The sequence below is a fragment of the Anguilla rostrata genome, chromosome 2 (genome assembly GCF_018555375.3).
Source record: "Anguilla rostrata isolate EN2019 chromosome 2, ASM1855537v3, whole genome shotgun sequence".
NCBI lineage: Eukaryota > Metazoa > Chordata > Actinopteri > Anguilliformes > Anguillidae > Anguilla > Anguilla rostrata.
In genome coordinates, this window is record NC_057934.1 from 40,399,973 (window position 1) to 40,415,629 (window position 15,657).

At 39.7% G+C, this 15,657-nt stretch overlaps 2 protein-coding genes across 2 annotated transcripts; both read right to left on the reverse strand.

Moving 5' to 3' along the window:
- Positions 1 to 182: 182 nt before the first annotated feature.
- On the reverse strand, positions 183 to 14,031 carry LOC135248027 (nucleobindin-2-like). The gene is made up of 14 exons (XM_064322134.1): positions 14,028 to 14,031; positions 9,853 to 9,877; positions 8,986 to 9,118; positions 8,562 to 8,669; positions 7,513 to 7,645; positions 5,983 to 6,086; positions 5,565 to 5,750; positions 4,935 to 5,025; positions 4,305 to 4,363; positions 3,768 to 3,860; positions 3,362 to 3,451; positions 1,427 to 1,600; positions 1,191 to 1,305; positions 183 to 1,070 (listed from the first exon to the last, which is right to left on the reverse strand). The coding sequence occupies exons 3-14, from the start codon at positions 9,112 to 9,114 to the stop codon at positions 976 to 978; spliced, it is 1,377 nt and encodes a 458-aa protein (XP_064178204.1). The 5' UTR covers positions 9,115 to 9,118; positions 9,853 to 9,877; positions 14,028 to 14,031; the 3' UTR covers positions 183 to 975.
- LOC135248028 (G1/S-specific cyclin-D1-like) lies at positions 10,376 to 14,014 on the reverse strand. The gene is made up of 4 exons (XM_064322135.1): positions 13,676 to 14,014; positions 12,475 to 12,690; positions 11,644 to 11,970; positions 10,376 to 11,060 (listed from the first exon to the last, which is right to left on the reverse strand). Exons 1-4 carry the CDS (start codon positions 13,880 to 13,882, stop codon positions 10,887 to 10,889), a joined length of 924 nt encoding a protein of 307 aa, XP_064178205.1. The 5' UTR covers positions 13,883 to 14,014; the 3' UTR covers positions 10,376 to 10,886.
- Positions 14,032 to 15,657: the final 1,626 nt, after the last annotated feature.

Below are 15,657 nucleotides of genomic sequence, written 5' to 3' on the forward strand. Positions count from 1 at the left end.
TGGGTACGCACAGACACTCAAACCAAATACATAGGCACCAAAAAGGAGACATACAGATGCAATATATATCGCACAATAACACACAGACACTCATACGATTATCTTGCATATAAACACACACACACACACACACACACACGGAAACAGAGACATACATACCAAGAAAGTTCAATAAAGCACCATTTTCTCATTAAATTGAGCTCTTTATTGGAACTTAAAAACAGTACAGAAATAAAAAATGTGTGTTTAGGTATGTCCCACTTAGGTTTGTGACTGTTTGTGTGCATGAGAGAAGGAGAAGAATTAACCAGGAGCGGAGGGAATTCGATTTAGAGGATCGTAGCAGATGGGACAGCAGAACAGAGAACGGCTGAAAAAGGAGCAGCAGAACAGAGCGTGCGTGGAAATAGGAACATCATGTCAAACATTAAAATTATCAACACCATTTACCTCATTAAATACAGCACAGTTCCACCTGCGTCCACACACACATCCAATGTTAGCATCTGACGCAGAGTATCATTGCAGTAATAATAATGTGCACATTGACTTTATTCTATACATAACTGTAAATGAGCATGATACCAGTGTAATGGCTCATCAGAGACCATTTGTTCTGAATTACAACTGCTTACAGCAGCGAACTGCGGTTACTGATGCCAGGAATGGTATGTATGCTTAAGCCAGGGAAGGGGGGTTAGGGAAGAGCATCTTCTCAGTTCTACCTCATCCGTGCTTTCAAATCGGTTGAAAATTGTGATGAATGAAGTATCGCAGCCTCCCTTCTCTGCATCCGTGGTTAAGCTTCAGTCAACACCAAGCCGCCAGGTTCAATGAAGATGTCGCGGTGCTGGCTCGCTAAAGAGGAAGAGGAAGAGGGTGGTGTAGGTGGGGCCCACCTAGGGGCTGTGACGCTGAGGGGAGATGGCGCGAGTGTGGCTCTACGTGCTCAGAGGGGTGGAGGGTCGCACTGCGTTAAAGGGTGTGTCGGGGAAGATTCTGGGGTGGCTCCACTGGGAGGTTGTTCTTGGCCTCTCCCACCACATCCTGGGAAATGGGTGGGTTAGCACCTGGAGAAGGAGAGGGGGCATTAAAAACACAAAGAGGCACTATGCAAGCCTACTGGAGGTAGGTCCTTTCTTTACAACACAATACAACACATTTTCCCATTTTTACTCTGTCCCTCTCACCTTCTTCTAGTTTCTTCAACCCTTCCTGAAATTGTAGCTCGTTATTAGGGCCTGTAGGGGGCTGCCCTTCCGGTGCCTGTGCTACTTTCTGTCTCTGGGACATCTCCATTACTGCCTGAAGAAAAACAGAAAAAGGGGGCAATTCAAACCCTTCTTAAGAATATACATAATTTCACTGAATGAAACATCCTAGATTTTTCCAGTGAAACTCTGGCACTGTCACCCCTGACCCTCACCTGCTGGTACTCTTTCCTCTGTGCCTCCAGGGCCTTGCCCCTCTCCTTCAGCAGCTCCTGCTCGTGCCGCAGAGACGCGGCCCTCCTGCCCAGTTCCATCTCCTTCTCCCGGAGCTCCGTCTCAAACTTCTGTAGCTCCGCCTCCGAGTACACAGGCTTTGTGTTGTCCAGGGTCTTCAACAGAAAAACGATCACGTCAGTCTCACCACCACTATGGCTATGTCTCTAGACATAGTTTGCTTAAGCCAAGACAAAGACCCCTCCATAAATCATAGCATAATTATTTATTCTTAAATATGTACTACACAAAACTTCAAACTGACATAATAAAAAACTGATCCGGAGGAAAATACCTTATTTTGGAATATTGCTGAAATGTGCCTCTTCATGGTTATCGGGGAAATACAGTACCTTCTTAATATATCTCAATATTTGTTTAAATCTAAAGAAGGTTTCTGGACTGCACAATTGCAACTCTTGTCAAACAAATGCATTTCCAGCATCTTTAAAGGTGTACTGTATCTGTATCTTTAGAACAGCAATTAGATTTTTTCACAAATCTTCTCCATGATTTAGCAAATTACATACACAAATAAAGACCTGTACATTTCAATCTTATGATGAGAAAAGCAGATTTATGGACCATTGATTCACTTCAGTCAATTAGTTGATCAGTTAAATAATTTTGATACCTGTTTTTATGTAATTCACGGAATGCATATCTATGAAAGACATAATGTGGCTTAAGATGGTAAATGATCCTTTCATTATCAAAACCAGCAAACACCTTGTTAAAATTCCGGGATTGCAATTGTGGTTGAAACATGAACCAGCATAGACAGAGGGTCTGCAGTACCAAGGTTGGGAATCATCATCATCGTTCCACAGCACAGTGGCCAACATTGCTGGATTTCTCTTTGTCCAGAGGAAAGAGTGCCCCCCACTGGCGCACTAACACCTCCAGCAGATGCAACATTTTCCCAAGGTGGTCTCCCATCCAAGTACCAAGCAAGCCCAAGCCTGTTTAGCTTAAACAATTTACCATGAGAAGGTTGGTATGGTTGCTAGCAAGTTATATGGAGTATAAAAAGAACTAAAAGGATATAAGGTGCTATAATATTAACTAAAAAAGGAACCGTAGAGCCACAAAGAAAATCGTTAGAATCACCAGCAAATAGATTGCTATCTCAACCTCATAGCAATTTCAATTGAGTTTTAAATTGCAATTCAATTAATTGAATAATAATAATTTCAATGAATTGTTATTATTTCAAGTGAATTTTCTTTGTTTAATTCATGTGGTTGAAGAGAAAATGGGAGTAAGTCAAAATATTTGTTCCGTATAATGAAATAGGGCACATAAATTATAAGACAAAACAAACTGAAGGTAGCAGGTTAACTGTCATTCTTTGTCATAAAGTCATTCTAGTTTGACTCAACCAGGAACAAAGAATTATTTTGATCTCTTAACCAAAGGAGGAATGCATCTTTATGAATCCTGCATGCTTGGTATTGAGCCCTATTTGCATAGAAATGGTCATTTTGACAGAAAAATACATGCAAGTAAACAACTGAAATATACATGACCAAGATTAAGCATCTCTGCTGTTATGTTCCTGATAGTTCACTTCATGTGCTTCCCACCCATTGTGGGGGCTTAGTGCATCATATGTAATTTTAAAAAAATGGTACTGGCGGTGGTTTAAACAGGCACAAAAACATCCCATAGCCTTTTGCGGATTCCCCTCTCAGAAGTATCTCTCAAATGAGCAATTAGGAAAAATATTCAGTTACATATTGTGAGTGTATTCATGTTGTGACAACATTAGACAGGGAAGGATGAGTCATTCTTTACATACAGAAGTAACAGTGTTAATATAACATATAAATGCTTTGCATATTACTATTCCTACAAGAATTTAAACTCTTTCTCACCTCCCATTCTTTAGGATTGTTGAACTCTTTCTTCTCTGTCGATTTCAGGAACTCCTCTAGGCTGACGAGACGATCATGATTGGTATCCACCTACCAAAAACAATTGGGGGAATAAAAAAGGTAAATAAGGTATGAATAACCTTCAACAGGGGTTACCAAACTGTCAGAGGATTAGCTGATTGCTGGGTATTGCAATGGGGACAGTACGGTAATATGAAGTCATTACAATACAATTACGATAAATGCAAGACATGGAATAGACAGAATTATGTACTTTAGCTTTTACTTTATGTACTATTGTGAATGCTACGCTTGTGCTCTATGGACTTTCTGAGGCACAGAGGCAAATAATACATAGACAGCAATCGAGGGATGGATGGTTATGAAAGAGAAAGGGAAGACTGACATTCTTCATCACATGTTCTCTCATCCTCAGCCTCTCTTCCTCCATCTCCATCATATCATCCTCTTCATTCCTGGGGTCATACACCTTTGCCAGCTGAAGGGGAAAGAGGGGTGGGGAAGGAAAGGGGGTGAGAGAGAGAGAGAGAGAGAGATTTAGAGTAAAATTTAAAAAAAGAATTTATTTATAGTTATTTTCACTTAGATGTCAGTATAAATGTTCAGAATCTATATACATTGTCACACTTTTTTTCTCCTAGTAATTGGGAATATTGTTAAAATGTGTATGCCTGTACAAATAACACTGTAGACCATGTTAACGTTGACAGTTATCATTATTAACTGCTGAAAAATCGAAGAAAACATTTTTGCAGAAATGGCAAAAAAGGGGAAACTGCCAAAAAATGGCAAAAATCATGGAATCCATGACACCCGTGACTTCCCTGACAAACACCCAGCCTTACACATTGCACATATACATTTACTGGAGGCAGCAGACCACTAGCAGTGATACCAAACAGACAGAGAAGGATTGTAATACCTCTTTAGTGAACAAAGCCTCCAGTTCTTGCTCATCCAAAACTCCATCTCCATTGGTATCTTTGAAAAAAATTGTGTCAGAAGCAGAATTACAACATAGTACCTTCATGGACATTTTAATAAGGACCTGTTATGCAATACCACAAATAAAATCAGAGCCAAATAATTCAATACATTTTCTTTTTTCATAGAATTCATAGTGGAAGCCATTTTGCAAAAGAGGGAGTGCAGCATTAGTCCATAAAACAAGGCTCTTCAACCATTTCTTCAACATTTAAAAATTGTACATAATGGCTAAACATTTCCCATACTATTTATAAAAGTAGAAAATAAATGATGTACTATTTAAGTTTGTATACACACTGAATGTGAACAGCACAAGTAGCTGCATATCTATTCATTTGCTGTTACTGAGAGGCCCGCTGACACTGCAAAGACTCTTCAGAATTCAGGTTTTCCTCAGGAAAATAGTTAGTAAAGGGGGAAGTGACTCAGGCGTTAAGCAGCGGTGGCATAAACCGGCAAGCTGTGGTATTCACACGGAACAGTGGAGTAGTGCCGTTCCTTAATTTAGGTCAACTGTCAAAAAAGAAGCAGAAGCCGTGTGCTAGGGGAAGACTGGTGAACAGACCGTGGAGTTTGAAGAAGGTTTTGGGGTTGAACTCCTGAGGGTCTAGGCCATCGGTCTCCTCCCACACTTCTCTGAGCTGAGCCACGCTACCCTGAGGTAGAGGGAAGAGATAAGGAAGGTGAGAATAGCGCACTGCATGTTCACAACAATGCAGCAGAGTGAAGACCACACTAACGCAGGCCAGGTGTGAGACGAGGTTGGGTATGCGCACAGACAGGCGAAAATGCCTGCCTCTAGAGCATTTGTGCCTCTTTACCCTGATCTCTATGTCCTTCTCTCTCCTTAATTTCATCCCTCAGCAACCACATCTCTCTTCGCCACCTCTCTCTAACTGCATTCTGCATTTGTATTTGTTCTAATATTGTAGCTTGTTCTTCTCCCTAGTTTGGCCTGGCATAAATTAGGTCAGAATAATGTTAATTACGTGAACTGAACTGTGTGCTTGGCTATAAACAGCTGTACGAAATGAGTATTGTACCTTATTGAACCTGTGTTTTGAATTTGTCCAATGACCATGATATGCACTTTTGTACGTCACTTTGGATAAAAGCATCTGATAAATAAATGTGATGTAATGTAATGCATTCCCTTCCTGCCACCTGCCCTGACCTCTGCTCCCTTCTCTCTTACCGGAGCATTGACTTTAGGGTGCTGTCTGTGCTTCTCCTTTAACTCCTCCAGCCTCTTCTCCTCCTTCTCCCTCTTCTCCTCATCCAGGCTCTTCAGGTACTCCCTCCTCTCGTGCTCCTTCAGCATCTCGTAGCGCTTGAACTCCTCATGGCGCTCTGCGTCGTAGCTCTCCAGGTCCTTGGTCGCCTGTCGCAGACAGATTGGATGGGCCCCATGAGGCAACAAAGCCAGAAAACAAAGCCCTACAGGAGACTTCATTCATAACGTCCTGTTTCACGGTTAATTCATGTCTTTCAAATCTTTATGATTAACTTTGCTCCCAAGGTTAAACTGTATGTTGCCATGGTATCTCCCCAATCTTGCTTTCTATGCTCTCTGAATCACATCACCCCCCCCCCCCCATCCCCCACTTTGTTACCGTGGAGATGAGGAGCTCCAAGTCTTTGGCTTCAAACGTGTTCTGGTTGTGGGGGTCCAGGTGCTCAAACTGCTTTAGCAGCGAGGCATGGTCTATCTGCATGTCTGGGAAGAGAAGGGGCAACATTAGACTTGGATTAGCACTGGACACTTTGGGGACACAGAAGGTTTAATGCACCAAAATCATTACATTGCAATGATATCTACGTGGGTGAAAATGCTAACTCTTTGTGATGATTTTGTTATCAACTGTATTATTAGTCAATGGAAATTCAACAATCTGTTTTCAATTCATTTTCAAATGAAGCTTTGTGGAGCTTTTCTGATGGATCAGACAAAAAATAAAAAAATTATTTAACAATGCTGAATAATAATTTCTGGATGAAACTTAATACCCTACAATCCGTTCATTGTAAAATTTGGGAAGGTTTTCCATCATGTTGTCCTGACTCCATTTAAACTAATAAAACCATAAGGGATCACACTCAACTGCAATGTACTATCATATAGAGGCTTGTAACAGTAATGGTACAGTGCTTTCAGAAGGTTTTCATACCCCGTGGTAGGGTCCTGACATATTTCGATATATTGATATTTCTTAATATGAGGCTCATATCGATATTGATAATATGACAATTTCTTACGACAATGACTTCCCTCTCTCACTGTGTGTGTTGGTACTGTTCATACACCCTCTCCCTCTCTCACTGTGTGTGTTGGTACTGTTCATACACCCTCTCCCTCTCTCACTGTGTGTGTTGGTACTGTTCAACACCTCTCCCTCTCTCACTGTGTGTGTTGGTACTGTTCATACACCCTCCCCCCTCTCACTGTGTTTGTTGGTACTGTTCATACACCCTTCCCTCTTCACTGTGGTGTTGTACTTTCATACTCTCTTCTACTGTGTGTGTTGGTACTGTTCACACCCTCTCCTCTCTCACTGTGTGTGTTGGTACTGTTCAACACCTCTCCCTCTCTCACTGTGTGTGTTGGTACTGTTCATACACCCTCTCCCCCTCTCACTGTGTGTGTTGGTACTGTTCATACACCCTCTCCCTCTCTCACTGTGTGTGTTGGTACTGTTCATACACCCTCTCCCTCTCTCACTGTGTGTGTTGGTACTGTTCATACACCCTCTCCCTCTCTCACTGTGTGTGTTGGTACTGTTCATACACCCTCTCCCCCTCTCACTGTGTGTGTTGGTACTGTTCTACACCTCTCCCTCTCATGTGTTTGGTACTGTTCATACACCCTCTCCTCTCACTGTGTGTGTTGGTACTGTTCATACACCCTCTCCCCTCTCACTGTGTTGTTGGTACTGTTCTACACCTCTCCCTCTCTCACTGTGGTGTTGGTATGTTCATACACCCTCTCCCTCTCACTGTGTTTGTTGGTACTGTTCATACACCCTCTCCTCTCTCACTGTGTGTGTTGTACTGTTATACACCTCTCCCCTCTCCGTTGTGTTGACGTTCTCCCCTCTCCTCTCATGTGTTGTTGGTACTGTTCATACACCCTCTCCCCCTCTCACTGTGTGTGTTGGTACTGTCCATCTTGGCCTTCAACAGCATCCTGAGTCTGGACACCTCTTGTCGCTTCAGCTCATCCAGACGGGTCCTGACGTTGTGACCCACCAGGTCCAACTCTTTACTGAGACGACCATTCTGAGAGGGACAGACGGAGCGATGCAGTATTTAAATGCTCACTGAGATGACCATTCTCACAAGATAAAAGACTAGACACTGAGTATTTAGACACAGACATAGTAAAAGAGAGAGTGCATTGATTTTTCTATGCAAAATCAATGCTGACGTGCATGTTGATACATCCCTTAGATAACATTGCATTTCAGCATTTAGCAGACACAAATTGATACTTGCTCTTGATACACAATCTGTTTACACAGCTGGATATTTTGCCGAAGCTATGCAGGTTAAGTCCCTTGCACAATGCAAGTATAACCAGACACAAAACCTATTAACTACAAACTTAGTTCCCTAACCATTATGCTACACTGTTCTCCCATTTAAAATTGAAGAACTGAACGGGGAATTTTTCATTGCCAACAATTTGATAGCCCATTGTCTCCTCTTCTAATGGTTAACATCCTTTTTGCCATTCAGTGCTGAGAATTGTTTATGCATGGTGTGGATCAGTGAGTGAGCAATACAATTGCCACTAAAGTTTCTCTCTCCAGTTGCAGCCAACATGTTATCAAATCAAAATGATTTTTATAAAAATTTAATTATCTGAAAATGACGCATTTCAAAATATTCAGAGCTTGACACAGGTTTCAACATGACATAACTGTCTATGTTATGTGAACATAGAAAGGGTGCTGCCTTAAAGGGCATGACAAGTTCAAAAAAACCATTGAATTATTTTATTAGATTATTAAATATTTTAAACTTCGGACAAACACCACATTAAGTCTAAGTAGTTTACTACACAAAAAATGAGCCTTTAGCTTATACAGCCATATAATCTAATTCACACTGCACTCACACTGATAACCCTATGACTGAATGCAAATGCTTTGAAAAAGCAAAGACAAAAATTGAAAGCAAAGTGAAGCGTTACCTTGATATCTTCGGTATTGGCGGACTGTAGCTTCTCTCTGAAGTGAGGGTCTGTCTCCAGTACCTCAATTACCTCCCTCAAGTACCTGTCATAGTACAGGCCTGTGTCCTGTAGAAAGAGGTAGGCAAGACTTGTTTCATACACTGACCGCAAGAGGGAGAAGGCAAGTACAACAGAGACACTGTACAACGCAAAATTGGTTAGTACACCACACAATTTATCCTTAAAATGCAATATGGTTGAAATGTCATTCATTGACTTCAGCAGTCCATATCTGGTGTGACCGAATGATTGAACTATGTCATAAGTTAAAAGACATTTTCCCGATGATCAAGTTTCAAGAATTCGGTTGTGTGTTAAACTGACCACTTTCTACTTATTTAGTCCAAGGAGAGACAGATAAGATGTTTGATGCTTAACATACCACACTTTCTTCCTGTTTCGGCTCCTGGGGAGGTACAGTTTCCTGCGGCTTGGTATTGTGGTCAATGGGCACTGACCACACCCCCAGCAAAATGGACAAGGGCAGCAGCCACTGAAGTGCCACAGTCATTATCCTTAAACAAAAAGCACTGACTTCAATACAAAAATCAATAATGTAGTAAAAACAGGAATGGCTACAGAGTCATTTATGATTCCTTCTTTATTCATCGCTAAGGAAAGACTTACTGTAAATAATAATGCTAAATTTGAGAATGTGTCAGCTCAACATTTCAATGAGCATACTTAAATTCAACAGAGCGTAATTCAGTAAATTTGATATTGAATCCACGATTCAAAATAAATTCTAGTATAGAGTGAAGTCGTGGATATTCTACGATTAGAGACACAAACCATAGATCCATGCTTGCTTTTTACTAAATCGTCAAATGCTAGCCCAGGGTAGGAACATCAGCATTTAAAAAGATGACATATCTCGCCATCTCGCACGCTAATTTCAGCTGAGAGAACCGTTACTAGGGAGTCGCTACGTAGAATGAATTGAATTTACATCCTGTTATTTTAACTAATCTTGGATCGGTTGTTTCAGCATCCATGTTCGTGAAACATGGTTCTGCCTGGTAAGCGCAGAGATGTCATCTAGCAGTCGTAGGGTGCGCGCCTTGCACAAAATAGCAGCTATATGTTGTTAGCATTAGTAGATAGCTACCGTACACATTAGCACCCCACAGTGTATAGATAGTCTGTCTATCCACATTGCTGAATTCAAAACCCTCAGTTGAAAAAGTTAACGTTATAGTTACGTATGTATGCCGTTATCTATGTTACCACTAACATCGCACTTGCTTACCTTAACGAATCTTTCGTTTCCCGTTTATCTATGTCCTACGTTTATTTTGCTTCCTTGGTGTCTCAACTACTCAATTCCTCTGACGTTCTCTTTACGACTCAACGCGTCGCGTATGCAATACGTCATAAAAATGTACAAAGTGTAGTCGTTCATTCTCCGAACGGCACACACGTGTTAGCAACTGGTTAGCAAACCTTACACAAGGATTCTGTTTTTTTCCCCCGCTTAGAAGTTCCGTTTCTCGGGAAATGGGCGTTATGTTCAGAATGACAGGAGCATGATTAGCAAAACAGCTTAAGGCACCGTACCCCTTCCTACAAGTTATCAACAATGTTTGTCTTTGATTTGTTGTCCTTCAAAAACATTTTTTTTTTAAGTAAATGGCGATAATAATAATAATAATAATAATAATAATAATAATAATAATAATAATAATAATAATAATCAATCAAATAAGAAAATGCATGTGCAAAATGTGAAAAGAATCACTGGACTCGATACAGTAGGGTATGCTATAATTGTATTGATTAAATACATTTAATTGATTTGAAAAATAAATCTGTATAAACATTTGGATAGATTATTTCACGCAATACAAAATAAAAATATGGCAGTATTCATAAATAAACATAAATAATATTAAATAAATAAATACATGAATAAATATATAAATAGATAAATAATACATTCGTAATGAACAAAGTGATTAAGGTAAATACAAAAAATAAAATAATAAATATTATAGCCACAGAAATAGTAAGGTCGATATAACAAAGGAATACAATAAATTAGATATGTTCCAACTTAACCATTGCTTTAAATGAATGTAAATAATATTATATTAATAGACATATAGGGATTTAATATATAAATAAATGTAAAACATACACATAAGGAAATCGATAGACAAACATGAACCCAACAGGTTATACTAGAACTATCTAGTACATATTTATCAGTCTTAACTGATTCATCTAATTAAATCATTTACATTTATTTTTAAAAAATAGATAATGCATTAGCACTCAAAACACTCAAAAATCAATCTCCCTTAAGTCAGTTGGTGTGCTGGCTCTTTCTGTGTCAATTTCCTCCAGTGCTTCCTCCTCCTTCTCGACTTCTGGACACATTTTTCTTTCCCTGGGTCCACTTCTGAGATGCTCTGTGAGGGCTCCCTCTATCAGCTCAGTGTAGTATTGCAGCACACCCTGTGGGATACATACACAGACATGCTGTACTCACGTGTGGTACGGTTTTCACTTTCACCAAATAGGACCGGTCAATTACAATGTGGCACATAAACTGTTCAAAATATAATTTTGTTATTTTGTACGTTAGGAAATTAATATAGGTTTCTAAAAATAAAGACAATCAAGTGTTTTTCTCCCACTGGATTCAGTGGAATGGAGTAAATTCAAAACCAAAATTGTTTTTGTCAGCAGAAATTATGATAGAGAGAAGAAAGAAAAGTGGCATTAATAGACGATGCATTGTATAAATATGTCACACATGGATCAAATACATAGATTAAATACCTTTTAAATGGCAGTAAAATTTAAAAACCATCCTGCAGATCCTTTAGAATTGTCAATGAAACATGCTACATTGACATATACATATTCTGTTCTGAATATTGCTGAAAATGGTTTGGTATTTTTTGTGTTCTAATTAAGATGAACTATGCCACATGCCATCAACATAAAAACATTTCTCTAGATGACTACCGAGGTTTTTACCACATATATTTGCTCAGGTTCTGAATGATGATCATGATTTTTGTCTGGCACTCACCAAATCAATCTGACAAAGTGTAGCCAGTTCATTTGTGCCCAGCTGAAGACCTTTGCTTCCCAGACCAGAAAGGGCAGCATTCAGTGCTGCTGCTGAAATTAAAGATGGAGGAATTCCCAAGAAACGAGAGTCACAGACACACATGGCCACCAGTGTGTCAACGTGACGTCGTAGAGTTGATAATAAAGCTTGAGAATCTCTGTCTGTTTGTCCATCCTCCTCCACCCTCTCCCTCTCCAGTGAAAACAAGAAGTGTGGGAGGAAGTCATGTGGGGTTACCACAGCAACATCCCATCGGAGAGTTGCCAGGACGACACGTTCCATGTCCTGAAAGAGAGAGAAATATATTAATTGGAGGACACACTTTTATTTTAAAACCCAAATTCAGTTACATACAAGGGGAGAGAGAGTGAGAGAAAGAGAAAGAGAAAGAGAGAGAGAGAGGGAGAGAGATGGATCTGAACTAAAAGGAAGCAGCTTCCTAGACCCAAAATAATGTTTATTTGATAGTTTTTCTTTTAATGCAATATCTTTAACTTAATAATATATCACACACAGCTGATTCATTATTTATTTTTGCAATGGGAGTATGGGAGTCAAATTTGATTTTTTCGTCTAACCATTTGACCTAAGAATGGACGTACATCAGGCCTGCTCAGATGTCTAATTGCCCTCAAACTTAAAAAAATCTAAATGCTAACAATCCAATTCTTGAATCTCTTCTGCCTGTTATTGGCCATGAATGAAACATGAAGTCTAAGATGGGCACATGAAGCCAGTCATAAAGCTAAAAATAGTCATAGTGCCACGGTGGCATGTCAAATGACTCACCCTTAAATTGTTAGGCAGGAAGCAGAAGTTGGCTGCAGCACACAAGTTGCCTGCACTGACTGGTTCACTTCCGGTCACTTTTGACGCAATGAGGATACAGGCAGCAGAGAGACAGAGAGGTGAGACAGGAAGGGACAATGATGCAGACAGGAAGCGATCCAGCAGAGAGACAGAGAGGGCGTACACCGATTCTTCACAGCCACACTCAGAGCACACCTGAGGAAGAAAGACCAAAAGAAACATGCACACAAACTCACAGTTAACTGATTATGAAGTCGCCAACACATGATTGGAACGTTACTTAACCATGATTTACACATACATTTTATTAAATGACCGTTTTAACATCTCAATGTCCCAACTAGTCCATTCTAAGGTAGGCTACTGTCACTCTACAGCTATCTTTCCTCTCACTTGTGTTAGCGAAGGAATGTGCAATAAAAAAGAATAAAAAGGAACGCTTCATAAAATTCAATTTTGGTGTATCTGAGCAATAAATATATAACTTCCCATCACACGACTCAGTAGGAAGAAACTAAATCATCTTAATGGTGGTAATACTCGGAACAGTTTTTATTTGTTTTTTGAAAGCAACTTCATACAGCAATTATCCCATTTATCATGATGCAGACATTTCCTCTTACCATCGTATCATATCACATCATAATGCAGATCCTTGAATAATGCATTCAATGTCCAAAAAACTTTTTCCTTACCCTTTTAAATAACTTAAATTGTATTACAATTAGTAGCTTCAATGAGTGAAGTCAATTTTTTTCAATAAAATGAATCAATACAAATAATTGCAGTGCATAAAGTTAAATTGCTGATACCTTTATATTCTTAAAAACAATGTTGAAACTGGATATTTGATCTTCCCAGATACTTCCCAGTAATTAGGAAATTATGTAAGAACCTGATCAGTCTTCTAAATTTTACATTTCATAAATAATTATTTTGAGACCAATACACTAACTTAAGGAGAGTTACATTATTTGAAGTATATAATTAAATTTGTAACTTAAGACACTTTAAAATTGTGATTGAAATGCAGTTTAGGTAGGGTAATTATAATTTTAAAATAGATTTTTAGATTATCTTTAATCATTTGGAAGCCCTAATCTCAAATCATTACCAGCAGCTACAAAAAGGCATGGTCCTCAAACAGATCATTATAAATATGAACTTGCCAAATACTTACCTCCAGCACCCATTTGGCCAGTTCTTCCCTCCTGTGGGGCTCCCTCTGGATCAGTGAGATGTAGAGAGGTGAGAGCAGGTATCGTTCCTCTGACTGCAGCAGCCTGTTGATTACGCGTCCCCCAGACATGCTGGGGTCCCACTGGGCTCTCAGCTGAGGTTTCTGGGAGACCCTTCCCTCCTCATCACACCACAGTGACGCAGACATCTGCAACAGTGAGGTGGGCTGCACTTATCCTTGGTGGAGGCTCACTCTAACCTCTCAGGTTGGTTGTATCTTTGCAGGTTCTTTCCCGTTATTTGTTTTGCGTTGTCTGTGTCTCTGTGCCAAGTGTTGATGTGTCCGTTCCTCAGTATCTATGTGTCTCACCCGTGGACTCTGAAAGGGTGTGTGTTTCTCTCCAGTCTGACTCCTCATCTCTGCTTTCATCTTTTTATACATCTCATGAAAGAATGGCCGAGAAGGAGGGGTGAGTACAGACAGAGAGTGTCAGAGAGAAGAAAGAGGGGAGGGAAGAACTGGTAAAAATATATAATAAAAAAGACGACAATTGTGTGTGCTCAACAATGGAATTAACAGGTGGGCAGAGAGAGTAAAAGAGACAGGGAGCCAGAGGGAGGGAGCAGACAAGAGAGGGAGGGGCCAGAGAGAGAAGGGAGCAGATTGCCTCCGACAGAGAGGGACTGGTAAAGAAAGAGTGGGAGAGCGAAAGAGGTCATCTCCAAATTCTGACAATGAGAATGAATAACAATGGAAGAAACTATGTTTGGTGGTAGTGAGAGGGAGAGAGATGAACAGAGGGAAAGAGATAATGGAGAGTATTTCTGTACCATCGCATTAATCCCAGTGCTCTCATCCCAAATCTGTTTTTGGGTTATTCAACAGTTGGCAAATGGAAATCACTACAGTGGATTTGCGAACACAAACCCATGAGGCTCGGAGTTTACAGTTGCCATAGCAGCATTAGCGACACAAAAGCAAATGTACAGTATTACATTATATACACAATACAGAAAGTGCCTTCAGTACTCATAAAAAGAATAGTTTAATCCAACATCGGTCTTGCTAACATCAGTTTTCTCTCTCCCTCGGAACTTTCATTGTCAAAGGAACCTGTGGCACCCTCCCACCGTCTGCATTAATCTGTTTATTGCACCATGAATACACCAGGGAGGGCAGGGCGTGGTATGTGAAACAGACAGTGGCGTTCAGCAGGTCAATGAGGCGTATTGTCCTGCTCACAAATCACTGTCAGACACCGGCTTCTGGCCTTATGGTCCATTGTGCACACTCACAAACACGCACTCTCCTCTGGGGCTCTCTGTCAGTCACAAAAGGGTCATGCGCATAAGGAACACATGCACTGTATTTGACACCGTCAGTGACTTCACTTGACTTTTTACTCACCACATTTGTGGTTTAGGGCTATGTTTACATCTCTGTGCCATTCTTTAATTTTGTTCTTTTTAAGTCTTTAAGAAATAAAGATTAAAACATTTTTTTTTTGTATTTTATGGGTGAAGAGCAATATAATATAGTAAAATATTTTAAAATCCATTTCTCAAACATTGTATTAAAAACAGTGAATAAAGATCGTTTAGCCATAGGTAATGTTGACCTGTTAATAATGTGACATAATTCACTTTTTATTTGTATTTATAACTGGAATTCTTTTATTTGTCATGTGACCAATACTCTACACTGTGTTAATATCACTGCATAGTCTGCCCAAGTTGATGGCAAAAATGGATTGTCTTTGTATTCTCAGTCCAAATAAAACAACCCAAACCAATCTAATACACTTACTTTACCCACATACTGTACTTTTTCTTAGAGAGACAGTACACATAAGGTAAATACTGCAAATGTTTATGTTGCCAAGAAGAAAACAAAAGCTATGTTCAGATTCAAGAACTAAAAATGAACTGATTTTGGTAGAAACAACACTGGAAACTTCATATAAAATAAGCTGTTAGAACTCT